Genomic DNA, 18,230 nt, shown 5'->3' with positions numbered 1-18,230 from the left:
CCCACGAGTGGCAAGCCAGACATAAGATAGGCATGCAGCATCGCGGTTGGAAAATGGTGGTGGTGGTGGTGACCTGTGAGCGAGAACGAAGCAGTGGCGGACAACTCGGCTAGCGCGGAGGGTTGAATGCGGGCTAGATTTTTTGCAGTGGTGCCATGAGGCCATCCACAATGGGTACCCCTGGGTCATGCCCTTGCTCATGGCGTCCGTCCGCTGTCAGCGTGCCGTGCCCTAGAGGGGAACACAACCCCCACGAGGGGGACGGGTGGCTCTGGCTCCTCCAATCCCCTTTTCCTGAGGAACGGCTCAAAGGACCCCGTTGTGGCGACCTCGATGCCCCATCCCCCGCCTCCTCCCCCTGCATTTTCCCTTCTTGCCCCCCCTCTCAGCTGGGCGTGGTGAGGCGGAGCTGGCGTAGACTGCGCGGCCTCGTCGGTGTGGTGGACGGCGACGGGCGGCGAGAGAGAGAGGCGGCGCGGCCAGATCTAGCCCACCGACAGCCGGATCTGGAGAGAGAGGCAGGAGCTTGGACGCTGTCGGCCACCGCACCGCGCTCCTGCTCCCGTGCTCGTGCGCTGTCCAGCCTCCCGCCGTCGGCCACATCGCCCCTCGCGCCGCTCGCCCGCCGACCAGCTCTCCGGCACGCGCGGAGACGGGCAGCGGTGGGCGGCAGCTGAAGGGCGGCGGAGGGAGCAACGACGAGAGAGAGCCTCGCGGCTGCCGGCGACGAGAGAGAGGCGAGCATTGAGAGGGAGATAGAGAGGCGGGCGGCGGCGGTGGCTGGGGAGAGAGGGAGATGGATGCAGGGCTGGGGAGGGCGAGGAGGGAAGCGGCGGCGGCGAGCGGCGGGGGAGAGAGGAGGAAGGTGGCGGCGGCGGCGAATGAGCGACGGGGGCGAGAATAAGCCATAAGAGAGAAGAAGCGAGGAAGAAAAGAGAAGGAAAAAAGAATAATGGGCTGGAGAACGGGTATTTGGGGATTTTTCATCTGGGGCTACTTTGGGCCAAGACACCCATTGTGGGCTGTAGTACCCTCACCGGGTTGCTTCAGATTTTGAGGAGCTCATCCAGGGATACCTCCCATTGCGAGCCGAGTTTTCTACGAGTGTCCTCGGTTAGTGAGGACACTCTAGGAGTGTCTCACATTGTGGATGTCCTAAGGAGCTCAGCAGTGGTGGGAGATAGACGTCGTCCTCACTGCCCCCACGCCTTGCTGCCATGTAGATTCCAAGGAGCTTCGGAGGTCCATCGCTGTCAGATCTGCATGCCAGCTCCGAAGGCTTGAGCTCGACTAGGGAGGTAGACCCGGCAACATCACGACCCTTCGCCACTAGGCGGACCCACCATTCAGTTGTTGTTGCAACCGATGAGAAGCTGTTGGACTTGTGTGGGGGCACCACCGAGCCTGACTCTGACTTTGCCTCACCGTCGCCATCGCCCTTGACCATCCCGAGTGGTGGACTCCTCGCGGTATCGACCCTTTCCCCTCCCCTTGACCATCCCCGCCGGCTGAACTGCACCAGTCAGATTCAGCCATAAAGCGCTAATGGTGAGCCGACAAGGACGAGATGGAGGTAGAAAAAGCCTCTCCTGCCTGGGGAAGCAACACCATTTCCACCCGGTCTTCTTCTTGGCGCAGAGGATGACGCTAGAGAAGGTATCAGGGATAAAGTTGACAATGAAGATGGCCATCGCGTGGATAAAGCTTAGAGGACGCCACCACCGTCTGCTATTGCCACAGCCACCCTGTTGCACACAAGAAGACGATATGAGAGACGGAGGGGGTAGAGAGGGAGGGATGACATGTGGGGGCCACTTTTTAAAAATTCTTTTTATAAGTAGGTGTTTTTCTTGTTGATTGCAGGATCAAATCAACTGGCACGTTCATACATCTGAAGACGAGCTTTGAACCTGCACTGGAGTTAAGCAGATCTCCCAGGCCTCGTGTTTTCTGTCAACAGTAGGCTGCCATGTAGATGTCACGTCAACGAAATCCGCTCTCAAAATAGGCGAGAAAATTGTTGTGCATGGTTTTAAGATTTGGAGGAGTGGTTACACCCTGGTTTGGCGTTTGCAGGATACGAACGGTGAGAGCCAAAGTGGACTTTTTTCCTTCTCCTTTTCCTTTGTGTTGTTTCGTGGCCCATCGGCCCACGGCCTGCGCCTTGGGCCTAACTTAGATCTTTCCCTTCTTCTGCAATCTTCCCCTCCTCGGTCTCTCCACTCCACCACCACCACCAACATCGCACAGTCAGTCACACACCCACACACCGGCGAGCGCGGCGGAGGCTGGGCGATGGTGATGGCGATGGCGATGGAGGCGGCGCCGGCGCCGGTGCCGCTGCCGCTGGTGCTGCGGTTCCGGAACGGCGAGGACCGCTTCGCGCTCACCGACCAGCCGAGGCAACTCCCCTTGGGGTACGCGATCGACGCCCCCTCCATTCGCTCCGCCCGCACCTTCGGCCTCCTCGACGAGTACGCGCGGGTCCACGCGCAGCACGCGCGGGGCGACCCCGGCGCCGTGCCCGACATCGCCGCCTGGGATCGCGCCTTCATGGAGCGGGAGTTCACCGCCACCGACGAGCTCCACGACCTCTTCATGGTAAAAACCTTGATCGCCTCTCGCCTGCTTGATTGATGCGTCCCCTCGCTCCCAACCCCGTTCCCTTGCCAGGCCCCGTTTGATGGATTGGTTGATTATATTTGCTTCCATTTTGTTTTGGTTTAATTGCCTGCACCGATGATATGATAGTTGGTTATTCTGTTTGTGTAGTACTACCTCCGTCCCAAAATATAGCTACCTAGTACGTGATGTGACTGTGACATTACCTGGTAATACGATTCGTAGTCCTAGGTAATGTCACATCCCGTACTAGGTAACTATATTTTGCGACGGAGGAAGTATTGGATTAGAACAGTGGATTCCAAATGAGTACCTGTATGCTTTGTTGGATTTTGACAGGAAATAATTTCAGAAAAGAATTTCTAGACCGAAGGTCCAAATCAGGCAGGGTTTGGTAAAAGCCCCCAACTTCTAGAGGAGGCATGTACTTGATTACATGGAATTAAGCATGATAGATTGATAGATATATTGGCGTGTGCTTTTGGTTGCAATCGAGCGTGTTATCGTAATCTGTTAGTGCTAATTGCTGTTGATTAACAATAAGATACCTGCGCATTGCTGTGGCAAATCTTAGTACTACACAGGCACAGAGCACAGATCGAGGGTACGAACAATATCAAGTAATATATGATATTTGGTTGCTCATGATCCGAGGAATGGTGATGGATTCAGAATGTAAGATTGTGTGCTATTGTAGATTTATTATACTATGAAGAAGAATGCTGTAGGGCGAGTACTACGTGGTTTGCCATCTTCTAAAAAAATGTACTAGTATATAATTGTATTGGTGAGTGTTAATGGTAAACTGTATGGGATGCTCAGGTGGTAGTTCCGGTAGGAACTGTTAGTCTGGCCGTCTGGGATTGATTTCCTAGTGCCATGGCAAAATGCGATGCATGACATGTTAATGATAACAAGTACTAAAATAGTGGAAATGATGCCATGCATAACATGTTAATGATAATAAGTAGGAGTATAAAATAGTGGACATGAGCAATCTCTTTGTTATGGTGGGTGGTCAAGGCGACGGCAGGGGAACGTGTATGCTCTGGGTATGAGTATGCTAGCTCCGGTATTTTTATAATGAACTCTGATGGTAAGGCAAATGGAGACTGGGCCCCGGTGGGTAGGCTGTGGTAGGCTGGATCACAAGGAAGGTTGACACGACGGAATGGTTCTGGTTGTGGGCCTCTCTTACGACCGGCTCTGCCCTATGGGTAGCAGAGGACGTATATGTATACTGAGCGCTTGTAGAGGTTAGAGGCAGAGGAAGAGGAATGTTGGGAGGCCTTTTGGGTCCCTAACTAATCAGATATGTAGAGACTTCATCCAGCATTGAAAATGATCGGTTTGGGCTGGGATATGTAGTTGGTAATCTGAGGTGTGGAAGTATCATTCATAGGTCTAGAACATTGAGGTGATGTGGCTTTCACCTAGGGGCTCCATCGTAGCAATAACTGTGGTTAGTGCAACTCAACTGTATAGAATTATGTTTGTACTACAGCTAAATGTGGTTAGTGCGACACAACCGTATAGGATTATGTTTATACTACAGCTTTCTGCTATAGATAATGTAGGTTTTCATGTTTTGTGCTTTGGTAGACTGGTAGTCGTATACAATGTGAGTCTGTTTGTGGAAATGTTGCAGCATAGGCACCTATCTAACCTGTTCCATAGAAAGGTATGAATGATGTTGTGTGCAAAGTGCATATGCATATAACAGCTTCATGATGGATGGTTGAATTTAATGTGTTTAACCTTCTGCCTATTCTGTTCTGTCCTTAGATGTTGCATATAATCTTGGTCATGGCTGATGTCCCAATAGAGTACTTTCTAGCTTGGAATCATGCATGCTCACAGGTGCACGCCACTTATATATCCATCTGATGACTGATGAGCTGCACAGCTGATTGTTTAGTAAGCAGCACATGACAATATGACATCAAAACCTGTCGTCTCACAAATCTGAAGATTAATGTTTAGCTTCTTGCTTCTAGTGAGAGATTACTTGGTCTATGGCCTTCTGTCAAGTGCCTTGTGCATGTATGCATAGTGAGATGACTGACTGATACATCTGTGATTCTGTGTACATGTTGATGATGGATGTAGGCTGCGTCGACGCTGGAAATGGACGGGCTGAGTGTACTGTGTGCACAGAAGACGGCGGACGTCGTCAAGAAGCGCACCGTGGAGGAGGTCAAGGCGCTGCTCGGCATCGCCGACGTCGGCATGACGCCGGAGGAGGAGCTCAAGCTCCAGCACGACAACGATGCCATCCTCTGCCTCCATTAACTACCCGATCTGCCGATCATCATCATCATCGCTACTTTTGTCGCTGAAGCATTTTGATTCCATCTCGCCTACTATATATGATGTACTTTGAGGTGGTATTGGGTTCTCTACGTCTAGATACTAGATATACAGTTTTAGCTTGATGCACACCGGTAGTAGCAATTCTGAGAGAAGTTTTGCCAGGTGCTCCTGTGAACAGTACTAATTGAGAGAAACTATTATAGTGTATCATATTACCATCGAAGAACATGAGTTAATTGGTCATAAAATCATTGTGCATTTCGAATACTAGCAAGGTTATATATGTCTTACTCCATATCCATTAGCAAGGTTATTCCGTCCCAAAATAAGTGTAGTTTTGTATTGGTTATGTTTAACATTTGATAGTTCATCTTATTCAAAAAAATTATGATTAATTTTTTATTGTTATTAGATGATAAAACATGAATAGTGATTATTTTTTTTATAAATTTTATAAATAAGACGGACGGTTAAACGTTGGATACGGATATTCATGGCTGCACTTATTTTGGAAGGGTGGGAGTAGTAATCAAGGTGATAATAATGACTAGTAATTCTTGTCGAGAGATACTCAATTCCAATGTCATCACGCCGTTCGAAAATTTAAATTCTATAAAACTACTCAAGTTTCTTCGTGCAAAATGTTTTACAATGTTTATGTGAAATGTTATTATCACAAGACGATAATCTTGAGAATACCAAAGTATGAAGAACAAAAATTGAATCGGCAAATATCCAGTACTACCATTTTCTCCTTTATCAAAAATTGAATCGGCAAATATCCAGTACTACCATTTTCTCCCCAAGATGCCGTTGGGCCCACGCCCTGACAGGCAGGGGATCACGTGGCGTAGCGGGAGGGTGGTGTAGGGAACCCGTCCCGTGGCTACAGGTGGGGCCAGGTAGAACCCTGGGCCCACCTGTAAGTGAGAGGAGTCTGTATCAATATAACCTTCTCGTACCTTCACCTCCTCAACCTTGCGCCACCTTTTCACCCACCCACTTCACCCCCTTCCGCTCCCTCTCCCTCTTCCTCCTCGGCGACGGCGATGGAGGGCGCAGCGGCGGCGGCGGGGGCGGGGGCGGGGTTGCCCATGGTGAAGTTGCGGGGAGGCGACGGCGTGGAGTTCTCAGTGCAGGCCCGGCGGCTGGCGGAGCTCGCGCCGCGACGCGTATGGGACCTGCCCGCCATCGAGTCCGGCGACATCTACGACACCGTGCAGCTCTACCGCAGGAACGCCGAGCGCTTCACGAGCCGCGCCACCGGCGGGCTGCTTCCCCAGGGGGTCCTGAACGTGCAGACCATCTTCGCGCAGAGAGTCAACGACCTCGACACCCTCGGCCACCTCACAAGGGTAAGCGCCCCTCGCTCCTCTCCCTCTCCTCTCCGGCAATGGAGGCATCTTGCAATTATTAGGGATGTTTTCCGGACTGTGTGGTTTGCGTTGCGATTTTGTGTGCACTTCGTCTTCAACCCTCTCCTCTCTTTCTCCCGTTGATCGGAACCTTCCGCGGATTCAGCAGCCAGCGTCGCATCCGGCGACGGGTTGGGGTGGTCGGGGGATTGGGGGGTAGGAGGAAGAGGGGCCTATGCTGTTCCCCGGGCTTAGAGTGATGGCCGGGGAGGTCGCGGCTTGGCGGTGGAAGGGGTCATCGACGGCGACGGCGAGGGAAACCGTGTAGGCGGCGGGCTGCGCCGGTGGAGACGGGGAAGGCGCAGTTGCGCAGCTAATCGATCGGCGAGGGGAGAGAGAGAGAGAGAGAGAGAGAGAGTTCACTGTTCTAGAGGTAGAAGATGCACAGAACCCGTTGGATCTTAGAACCAACGGCCCAAATTTTGGCTGAGATCTTGCGAAGAAAACAAACAAGTAGCAGCTTAATTTGTTTTGTAAGATATTAGTATTATGTAAGATATAGTGACTAAAGTACTTCCACTTTTGAAACTTTGTCCTAGATATGCTATAGTAGGCTGCCTGATTTCTCTGTTCAGACAGATGTTTATGTTTCTAATCTGATTTCTCTGTACAGGCTGCGATTGTTCTCGGCATGGAAGATCTCAAGGATGAATGCTACAATAGGATGCTGCAAGATCATCAGATGGGACCACAACAAGTGAAGCTGTTTTTGCAGAATGTGCTGGGACACCCGTGAACGGTTCCGCAAATGGCATTTTTCCTAGTTATCATTAGCAGATCATCACCCTGGTCTATACCTAGCTAGTGAAGTATATACTGCCTATGTTTCAGGATAGGTTAAGTCTTGAGTACATACATGGCTAGAACTCTGTTAAGCCGACTGCGTGCCTGCGTGCACTTTATCAGGTCTAGATGTGAGAGCTACTTGAGTTGTTTGGTGCTAAGGCCGATTCGAATTGCTCTTATCAATTCAGAATTCACAAGCTTACCAGCTCTACCATGCTATTCTGCTTTACTTCTGTTTGGATACATACAGCTTTGGTTTTCTGAGGTGTTGGAAATGTCTGATAATAGGTGAGGCCTTCTATAATCATGCTATGTCTTTTGCTGCTGTTGTAGAAATATGGTGCACTGCTGCATAGGAATTATGCTTGTTTGCATTGTCATTTGCCAGTGATTCAAAACTATGCTTTTATCTCAATACGAGAATGCGATTGAAGCCCTCTTCTGGTAGAGGATGATCGTGTGGATATTTTCTTTCCTGTTGTAAATTGGCTGGTTATTTTGAATATTTTATTTTTTTGATCGCCTGGTGGATCTCTGCTGCGATGATGTGGGCGCGCTGATAATGAAAAGTATTAATTATGTAACCTGGGAATCAGAATTTGTGTTGCTCTTTCATTTTGTTGATCTGCTTGAAATGGATGTATTCGGGATTGTATGAACCTCTGGCTTTTGCTCATTTCATTAATGAAATGGGAGGGCTCTGCCCCTCTTTCTCAATTTTGCTGGATGAAATGGATGTACAGAAATTATCCTGATATCTTGATTCCACATCTGTATGTTTCAATTTTGCTTCTCAAATCACTGATGATCTCTTTGGTTTCTGGTGATGTACGAGACACTACTATTCTATGGAAGCAGCAGCCGACTGATGGAGCAATTCTGGTTGGCTGATCTTGGCAAAGGGACAGTCTCAGGGGATCAAATAAAACCTATTTTATGAACTGTCAAAATATTTGGCTGCAGTGAGATGGTTATTGAATGAAATGGAACAAGTCTATACTATGCTTATGCTGTTGTATTCTACTCTGTTGCTCCATGATGTGTATTCTATTCTGCTGTCTAAGCAAACATGTCCTGAACTCTCTTACAATTTTTGTGTGCCTGACCACTGAATAAGAACTGACAATAGATTGCATTGTCACTTTTGGAACCTTAAATTGAGGAAGAATAATAAATGGATTTTTTTATTCATTTTGCTTAACAAAACCATGAGTTGTCTACTATCTAGTGATGTGCAAGTCTTGTGGAAAATGTGTTTGTGGCATTACAGTATGATATGAATTGCAGAAATCTTATCGACAAAAATCTCATCTGCTGATGAGATAATTGAGAATGGAGACACCTGTCGATGGCTTTTCTGCTGACGCCAACTTGCCAAGTCCACGGCGAAGTGACTGTGAGGTGGCGCTCAGTGAGTCGTCCGATCAACATTGTGCGCCGTAGATTTGCTACTAACCGATTAGTTTTATTCTGTATTTCCAGAAGAAGCTGCAGATTTTTTTTTCTTCCTATTCGGAATTGGACCCAGACCGTCCGATCACTAACGTGCGCACCAGATTGACAAAAAAAAAACAGAGAAAAACTCTCTCTATGAATATCCAACCCCAGCAATATCGAAATTTAAAACCGCAGAGAGAGAGAGAGAGAGAGAGAGAGAGGAGGACGAGGAGGCACCGAGGCAGCTTGCTCCACACGCCTCCGCCGTGACTCGCCGGAGAGGAATGGAAGAGGCCCGCGCGAGAGTCGTCGCCTCCGCCGTGGCGAGAATGAAGCCACCGCGGGCGACGGTGACGCATGCCACTCCGGCCGCCGTCATCGCGCCGCCCGTCAGCGACGTCCCGCACGCCGGGTGGCGGGGGCTACCCGACGACGTCGTCGCCAGGGTGCTCGTCCGTCTCCCCGTCGTCGACCTGTTCCGCCTCGGCTACCTCTTCTCCCCGCGCTGGCTCGACATCTGGCGTGCCGAGCCGCTGTATCTCCACGACCGCCAGTTCGTGTCTCCTCGGATCGCCGCAGCCGACGTCGCCGACGCCATCGCCAACATTCTCGAGCTCCACGTAGGCGACGGCGTCCAGTTCGTAGGCGTACAAGGAGAGAGCGGGAGCGACGACGACGACGACGACGATGAAGACGACGACGACGACGATGACGACGGAGATGGAGGTGGAGGCAACGAGGTAGTTGGCGCGGATGGCCACGACCTGGGCATCGTCGTCCACCCATGGAGAGAGGATGACGACGATGATAGCGATGATCATGACGGGGGCCTCGACGACGCCGAAGACGAGGCAGCAGTTCAAGACGCCGGAGTCGTCGACGATTCTGGACCCGGGGTCGCCGTCGAACTAGAACACGAGGCAGCAGATCAAGGCGGTGGAGTCCGAGTCGTCGACGATTCTGACGGCGAAGGCGCCGCCGGCCGCTGCCGCCTCCGATTCCCTGGAGGCATAGGCGCCGACGACGGCGTCATCAGCGACGACGACCTCTACGGCCACGACGACATCCCAGATGGTGGTTACGAGATCGGCCGCGTCTACAGCTTCCGAGTGGAGACCACGCGGTGGCGCGCCGACCAGCTCCACCGCTGGTGCGCCGCGCTCCAGCGCGGCCGTGTTCGTGAGGTCACCCTCACCAACCTCACCACGGAAGGGTTCCCCGACCTCCCCCAGGGCATCCTCGATTGCGACACAAGCCTCAAGGGACTCCACGTCTTCTTCTTCACCGTGGAGGCCGACCACATCGACCCCCTCGTCAACCTCCGCGTCCTCGGGGTGTGCGGCTGCAGCGGCATGATCACGCGAGCACTCCGCCCCGAATCGGAAATCCGGGTGCTGACGATCGACTTCAACCATCTGGGAGACGTCGTCGTCCAGACCACGCGCCTCCGGTCTCTGTGGATGTTCAACAACGTGGTGCAGGGCACGGTCATCGTGAACGACGCCCTCCAATTCCGGGACCTGCACCTGTTACCACCGACGAGGCCATCCAGGATCTTCATCGGTGACGGGCCCAGCCTGCGAAGCATCGGCTCTCTCGATCTCTTCAACACCGTCTTCGTGATCAAGGGCATTGTGATTCAGGTATGATCAAATCGAATCGTGTCCGTGTGCACTGCATCTGCATGCAAATCGATCGATCAAATTCAGACCCCTGCATGCTGCTCATCCGATTAACTCAAATCCAAATCCAAATTGGCTAATTAACAATTCTATACTCTGATCATGCGCAGGCTGGGATGGTGCAGCGTCCTCCAAAGATGCGTTCTGTCAGGATTCTCGGCTTACGGGTGAACTACACAGATATGGGTCACAGAGTGCCCCGTGAGATAGAGCAGATTCTGAAGTGTTTCCCATGCTTAGAGAAACTGGAGATCATGGTAATAAACAACCAATCCAAACAATCAATCGTTTCATTGTCCTGAAATTTGCTGTTATTTGCTCTGCATCAGTATTAGACTATGTCTGAATTCTGATTTCTGATTGGGTTGTGCGTGCGTGCCTTTGCTGCAGAATTACTATCAACTGTCTCTGTAGTTCAATGGTAATATATAATATGTCTGAATTCTGTTTGAATTGTGCGTGACTTGCAGAATTATCATGTCTGAATTCTGATTGAGGTGTGCGTGTGTGCCTTTGCTGCAGAGAGACGATGAGGTTACACCAGAAGAAGGGCTCCTCAAAGCTGATGGTGAACACATCTATCAAGGGAACAATTTCTTCCGTGACCTTGGTTGTTTCAGCCATCACCTGAGGTGGATATATCTTACAACTTTCCGAGGGGGCAAGTATGAACTTGCTCTGGGCAAAGCCATCCTCGACGAAGCTCGAGCCGGGATAATTTTCAGAATGGTACCCCCACCAGGCAGCAATACCGACAACATAGTTAACCAGCTAAGGCGGGCTATGCAACATTTCAGAATGACCACTCCAAATCATGCTGTCAGAGATCGACATGTGTCCGTTCTTCTAAGTTTGGATGGAACTTGAAGAAGGCTACTCCAGGGTGTTGTTCTGCGCTGTTGTACTACTGTCAGAGAGATTTTAGGCTGGGCTCTTTTCTTTAGTTTGTCTAGCTTGTCAAATGAGCGAATTGTGAATGATGCTCTCTTTGAGTCTGCATTTGAACAAATCCAAATCTTGATAGCAGTAAAAGTAGATACAGTATCTTGATGAGATGAGCATGCTGTTTGTGCTTTGCTTTTACCGGAAAATTTGATCAATATAAAAGTGAATTATTTTTCTTAGATGCTAAACAACTGTAGTCTGTAGTGTACATGTATATTTGTTGATCATGATGCTAGACAAACCGGAAAATTATTTGACTGCGGCTAGATTTTTATACAACTAAGTGACATGCATATACTTGGGTGCAATTGTACCTGGTGCAAAAAGAACGTTCTGGTTCTCCACTGACCTGTCAAGCTTCTACATGTGTATGGATTGGGCCTAAAGTTAGGCTCTAAACTATACATGTAGATTTGTTGATCATGGTGCGTATTGATTTGTTATGCATGTGTCAATGTCTGTCTATGTCGTTCATTTTCTCCTACTGATGTTTTTTTCTAATATGCGAGATGCACATTTTTGCTTTAAGAGGAATAGATGTATTTACAGAGCGGGCCTGAAAAATAAAAAGAATGCGACATGGTACAGGAGAGGGGAAAAGAAAAGCATAAGCCTAATCTCCTAAATGATTTGGCGACCCAAGAACAAACGAAGGTACTGTCATGGTTGGTATGGCTGATCTAGCCATCCGTCAGAGGTCCGCTTCCCCCATCATAGCCCTGGCTATCTCCATCCAAGGTCCGCTCTTCTGGTTGAAGACCCGATTGTTCCTTTCCTTCCAGATTGTCCACGCTACCAGTGTCGCCTCCTACTGATGTGTTGAGAGTTTCTGAAATATAATTACATGTATCTATCTGAACGAACATGTACTGCGGGCTCTTACAATTTTTGTATAGGCTGTGATGGTTTACCTTACCAGACCACCGTTCAAGATTGGCTTGGCACTTACATAATCATATAATGTATGAACTTAACTGTCAGAAATATTATACCACTATTAATTGTTTTGGAGCCTTGAATTGAGGAAGGAATATTTGAACTTTTTTCTTTTTTTTTGCTTAATTAACAATTAACATAACTACTAACTAGTGTTGTTTACCGTCTTGTGAATTGTGATGTGGAACTGTCAACCGTGTAAAGTCTTGTGGCACTTCAGTATACGAGTTGCAGAGAAATCTCATCTCCCAATGAGATTGCTCATGCTGTTGAGAAACTCTGCATTTCACTTTTCTCCAGCGTTGGAGGATCATGTCGACGGCGAGCGCCACCTCTTGCGCTGCCGCTGACGGTGTTCTTCAGCCACCAAGTTCACGCCGATCGAAGCGCCGGTGTTCTCTCTCCGGTGGCTAATCTTAGTCCGTCCGATCAACATTGTGCGCCGGAGATTTACTAAGAAGCGATTTTTCTCCAGAAGAATGCTTTGGCTTTTCCGTATATACAGAAGAAGCCGCGGATCCACTCCAAAACTGGATACAAACCGTCCGATCAGTAACGTGCGTACTAGATTGACCAGAAAAATCTAAAGCGCAAACTCCTCTCTATAAATATCCAACCCCGCGGCTACATTCCTAGCCGTAGCCGATAGCGAGATCAAAATTTGAAACCGCGGAGAGGCGGCAGCTTGCGCCATACGCCTCCTCCTCCGCCGCGTGGAGAGGCCGTCGCCGACCACCAGCCAAGTCGCCGGAGCGAGCCCGGTGGCCGGAGAGGATGGACCACGAGAGCATCGTCGCCAGCGACCTGTCCATCTACCCTCCGCCGCCCGGGACGCGCACCCTGGCCACTCCGCGCGTCGTCCTCGCGCCGCCTCCCGTCGCCGTCGTCAACCAGCCGCACGCCGACTGGCGGGGGCTTCCGGACGCCGCCGTCTCCCGCGTCCTCGACCGCCTCCCCGTCGTCGACCTGTTCCGCCTCGGCTACCTCTTCTCCCCGCGCTGGCTCCACATCTGGCGCGCCCGGCCGCTGTATCTCCACGACCGCCAGTTCACCACCCCACCGATCCCCGCCGCCAACGTCGCTAACGCAATCACCAACGTCCTCCACCACCACGTCGGCGAGGGCGTCCAGCTCCTACCCGTACAAGGTGGCGGCGGCGGAGGGGGAGGCCAAGGTGAAGGAGCGCTCGTGGGCGGCGGCGATGCCGATGAGGCCGTGACCAGCGACGACGAGATCTACGAAGACGAAGGCATCATCCAGAACGCCGGTCACGAGATCGGCCGCGTGTACTGCTTGCGAGTAGAGACCACGCGGTGGAGCCTCGATCACCTCGTCCGCTGGTGCGCCGAGCTCCAGCGCGGCGGTGCTCGTGTGCTCATGCTCGCCAACCTCGCCATACCAGAGCACCCCGAACTTCCTCAAGCCATCCTCGACTGTGGCGCCAGCCTCCTGGGACTCCACGTCTTCTTCTTCACCGTGGAAGCCTACCACATCGCGGCCCTCGTCGAGCTCCGCGCCCTCGGGCTGTACGGCTGCATCGAGGGCCACGGCATGATCGACCGAGTCCTCCACCCCGAATCACCGATTCGGAAGCTGGCAATCCACGGCGGCATGGGGCGAACTTTCGCCGTCGCCGGCGCCACGCGCCTCCGGTCTCTGGTCTTGTTCGACAACCAGGTGGGCACGGTCGCCGTGGACGGCGCCGCCCGATTCCGGAATCTCTACATGAGCGATACGAAGCCATCCAGGATCCGCATCGGTGCCGCGCCCAGGTTGCGAAGAATCCTCTCCCTTGACATCTTCAACACCGTCTTGGTGATCCAAGGCTTAGCGATTCAGGTATGATAAAATCGATCGATCAACCTGCCTGCTCATTTGGTTGACACCAATTCTGAATCTCTGATCGTGCGCGTGCAGATTGGGATGATGGAGCCGCCTCCACAGATCCGTTCTGTCAGGCATCTCGGCTTACGGGTGAACTACACAGAGATGGACGTCAGGTTGCCCCGCTTGATGGAGCAGATCCTGAAGAGTTTCCCACGCGTAAAATCACTGGATATCATGGTAATGCTAATGAACAGCCAATCCTATCCAATAAATTGTTGCATAATTCTGAATTTGCTGCTTATTAATTGCTCTGCACTGATATGTCTGAATTCTGAATTCGCTGTCAATTCCTCTGTACTAAAGTGTGTGCATTTTGATTTTTTCTGACTGAGTTGTGGTCTGAATTCTGAATTTGCTGCTAATTAGTGATATGCGTGGATTCTGATTATTCTGATCGAGTTGTGGTCTGAATTCTATATTTGCTGTCAATGGCTCTGCACTAATTTGTACTATGCGTTTTGATTTTCTGATTGAGTCGTGTTGTGCCCTATTGCAGAGATGCGATGACGTTACACAAGCAGAAGGGCTCCTCCAGTGGAACGATGCACACTATGACGGGAACAATTTCTTCGATGGCCTTGAGAGTTTCAACTATCACCTGAGGTGGATATATCTTGAAGATTTCAGAGGAGGCAAGTGTGAAGTTGCTCTGATGAAAGCCATGCTCGACAAAGCTAGTGTCCTGAGACAGTTAATGATACAATACTCGACAAGCAGCGTCCCCCAGCTCACCCTGAATCAGCTCGACTTGTCTCTCCAGAATTTCAAGCTGCACACTCTAAATGGTGCCATCAGAGGCAATCTTGTGTCCTTTGTTGCAGCCGATGCTTCCGGAAGTTGCGTACGACTAGCAGCGCAAGGCTAGGTCAGGTGTTGTTCTGTCTGTGCTCTGCTTCGGGGAGAGAGAGAGAGAGAGAGAGAGAATTTTAGGGTGGCTCTTCTCAATTTCTTCAGGTGTTGCTAGTCAAATGATGCTATAACTGATATTCTGCTAAGTGAGTGAATGATGCTCTGAGCATCAATGCAGTGAATGATGATGCCCTCTCTCAGTCTGAACAATATGTTAGTATTGAGCAAAGTCAAATCTTGATAGCAGTAAAAATGTACAGTATCTTAGCATCTCTGCAATAGGGCACAACACAACTCAATCAGAAAATTCTAAAATTCTGATTGAGTTGTGGTCTGAATTCTGAATTTCTGCAGTAATGTGTGTGGAACTCTACATTCTGCTTTTCTGATTTGAGTTGTGGTGTGCTGCATTGCAGAGAGACGATGAGGTTACAGTAGCAGAAGGGCTCCTCAAAGCGACGGATGAACACATCTATAAAGGGAACAATTTCTTCGATGGCCTTAGAGGTTTCAGAGGGGGCAAGCGTGAACTTGCTCTTATCAAAGCCATCCTCGACGAAGCTCGAGCTGGGACACGGTTAAGGATGGAATACTCAACAAGAAGCAACCCCGAGCTCACCATGGATCAGCTCGATCAACTTGTCTCTCCGGATTTTCGGGCTGCTCACTCCAAATGATGCCGTCAGAGACGATCGTGTATCCTTTGTTGCAGCTGATAATTGTGGAACTTGCGTACGACCAGCAGCATAAGGTTAGGTGTTGTTCTGTGCTCTGTTTTGTCGACATCGAGAGAGAGAGAGAGAGAGAGAGAGAGAATTTTAGGGTGGTTCTGTGAGCGTCAATTTTTCTGTGAGCCTTACCACTGAACATGGCCTGACACTTGCAATTTTTTTTGACATATGAACTGGCAGAAATATATCGAAATAGGCTGTGTTTAGTTCAACGCCAAAATTGGAAGTTTGAAGAAATTGGAACGATGTGACAGAAAAGTTGGAAGTTTGTGTGTAGTTAAGTTCGATATGACGGAAAAATTAGAAGTTTGAAGAAAAAAGTTGAAATCTTAATAGGGCCATAGACACTTTTGGAACATTAAATTGAGGAGAAGCAATCTGCACGGGCCTTTGCCCCCATTGGAAATGGATTAGGATGGATCAGCTAGCAAGAACTGGCAAGCAGCGCCACCTCTTACATGAAGGTACCTTCAAATCAGACGTCCGATCCTCTTAGGCCTTGTTTAGATTAAAAAATATTTGGTCAAAAACATTAAATAAAATGTTTGGATACATGTATGGGGCATTAAATGTGGAAAAAAAACCAATTGCACAGTTTGCATGTAAATTGCAAGACGAATCTTCTGAGCCTAATTACGTCATGATTTGACAATGTGATGCTACAGTAAACATTTGCTAATGACGGATTAATTAGGCTTAATAAATTCGTCTCGCGGTTTACATGCGGAATCTGTAATTTATTTTGTTATTAATCTATGTTTAATACTTCAAATATGTATCCATATAATTCAAAAACTTTACATACAAAGAACTAAACACACCCTTAAAAAAATCGGTCAGACAAATGTTTCAGTTGACCACCAGTAAAGCATTAAATTATACATGATAAACAAATCAATCATTGAAACATTTGATTTTTTTTTGAAACACAGTGAAGACACACGTTGAAATATGTTGCTATCACATATGAAACATTGAGTATTAACGAATTGAAATATATGTTTTTTTCATCAGAACAAAAACATGCGATATCTTATTATGAAGATTTAGTTACAACAAATACAACGGTGTTATTGGATCGTAGATTAGAAAAGTAGTTTAAGATAAAAATCATTTTGAAGGTTGCTAAATCCACGCATGCATGCATGGATAGTGATGAGAGAGAGAGTAGGGCAAGTAGCTAAATAATTTTTGTGAAACATAGTGAATATATACTTTAAAACATGTCGCTATCACGTAGTAAACATTAAGTTTTAACTAGGGGTGGGCATGTGGTCTAACCGAAAAATTCGGTTCGGTTCCTCGGTCTTTTGAAAAATTCAGTCTTCCGAATCACAAGACCGATCGGTCTTCATGAAAACTTAGGACTGAGCAATTTGGTCTTCGGTTAGTTCGGTTCGGTCTCGGTCATAGACCGAACTAACCATAACAGTGGTTTAAACAGCAAAAAAATAATCACAAAAAAAAATTTATTCCATACAAGATCAATGAATCAAAGCAACTCAGATGAAGAACTACAATATGATGCCGCTAGAGCATGATTCAGAAAAAAAAAGAAGCAAATCAAAGCAAATCGATCTTGCCATGACTTGGATCCCGTCGATCTCCACAATTCCACCTGAAGCTCCAGATCCCGTCGATCTCCCACCGTTGCTTTCATCGCCGACCGGCCTCCTCAGCCATCTAGGTCTCCGGTGCAGCAGGGCCACCGGAGGGAGCACGATCTCTTCCGCCATGACAGGTGAAAGGACGGCGCCGAGACGGAGGCGTCCTGGCCGGAGGCGGTGTCGACACGGTGGAGGTTGGAGGTGGAGGGCGGAGGCGGGGCGGTGGAGGCGGAGGCCAAGCGGCGGTGAGCGTGAACGCACGATGGATGGGGAGGAATGCGGCGCTGAGGAGGGAGTGAGGGGCGTGACGCGTGAGGCAGGCAGTGGGATTAGGGTTTATGTTACTGGGCTTATTGGGCCTCATAGGTCTATTGGGTCACAATTCGGTTATCTCAGTTAATTCGGTGAACCGAGCCCAATGACCGAAATACCCGAAATAAATTCAGTCTTTTGATAGCTGAGACCGAACTACTAACCGAATTTCTCGGTCTCGGTCTTGGTTTTTTCGGTTCGGTTCTTCGGTTCGGTCTAATTGTGCCCACCTCTAGTTTTAACGGTCTGAAACATATATTTTTCTTTTATCAAAATATAATTATGTGATATATTATTTTAAATATTTAATTGCAACAAATTCAATCGTACGATTGGATCATAAATCGGATAAGTAGTTTAGGAAAAAAAATATTTACAGTAATGAGAAAAAAAGAAAAAAAAACTAGCTACTACTTATTTTGCATGCATGCAACAGTAACAAGGAGCCCTTTTTTTTCATTCAGATGGGGCTACCGAACAAGATGATTTTAGCTCTCACACTGACGACGAAGTAAGGCCTGGTTTAGTTCCCAAAATTTTTTCCAAAAACATCACATCGGACACATGCATACAACATTAAATATAGATTAAAAAAACTAATTGCATAGTTTGGGGAACTAATTGCATAGTTTGGGGGGAAATCACGAGACAAATCTTTTGAGCATAATTAGTTCATGATTAGCCATACGTATTACAGTAACCCATATA

General features: G+C 48.9%; 4 protein-coding genes across 4 annotated transcripts; all 4 read left to right on the top strand.

Annotated features, from left to right (window-relative positions):
* Positions 1-2,223: 2,223 nt before the first annotated feature.
* On the top strand, positions 2,224-5,331 carry LOC127757779 (SKP1-like protein 5). The gene is made up of 2 exons (XM_052283354.1): positions 2,224-2,601; positions 4,732-5,331. Exons 1-2 carry the CDS (start codon positions 2,296-2,298, stop codon positions 4,912-4,914), a joined length of 489 nt encoding a protein of 162 aa, XP_052139314.1. The 5' UTR covers positions 2,224-2,295; the 3' UTR covers positions 4,915-5,331.
* A 605-nt stretch (positions 5,332-5,936) lies between these two features.
* Positions 5,937-7,859, top strand: LOC127757593 (uncharacterized). The gene is made up of 2 exons (XM_052283138.1): positions 5,937-6,290; positions 6,964-7,859. Exons 1-2 carry the CDS (start codon positions 5,985-5,987, stop codon positions 7,084-7,086), a joined length of 429 nt encoding a protein of 142 aa, XP_052139098.1. The 5' UTR covers positions 5,937-5,984; the 3' UTR covers positions 7,087-7,859.
* Positions 7,860-8,468: 609 nt separating this feature from the next.
* LOC127756197 (uncharacterized) lies at positions 8,469-11,122 on the top strand. The gene is made up of 4 exons (XM_052281589.1): positions 8,469-8,547; positions 8,712-10,216; positions 10,366-10,512; positions 10,778-11,122. Exons 1-4 carry the CDS (start codon positions 8,469-8,471, stop codon positions 11,120-11,122), a joined length of 2,076 nt encoding a protein of 691 aa, XP_052137549.1.
* Positions 11,123-12,910: 1,788 nt separating this feature from the next.
* On the top strand, positions 12,911-14,888 carry LOC127756228 (uncharacterized). Its single transcript, XM_052281626.1, has 3 exons — positions 12,911-13,975; positions 14,054-14,200; positions 14,520-14,888. The coding sequence occupies exons 1-3, from the start codon at positions 12,911-12,913 to the stop codon at positions 14,886-14,888; spliced, it is 1,581 nt and encodes a 526-aa protein (XP_052137586.1).
* Positions 14,889-18,230: the final 3,342 nt, after the last annotated feature.

This window comes from Oryza glaberrima, chromosome 12 (assembly GCF_000147395.1).
Source record: "Oryza glaberrima chromosome 12, OglaRS2, whole genome shotgun sequence".
Taxonomy (NCBI): domain Eukaryota; kingdom Viridiplantae; phylum Streptophyta; class Magnoliopsida; order Poales; family Poaceae; genus Oryza; species Oryza glaberrima.
The sequence above is the reverse complement of the archived record's forward strand: the minus strand, read 5'-3'. Positions and strand labels throughout refer to the sequence as shown.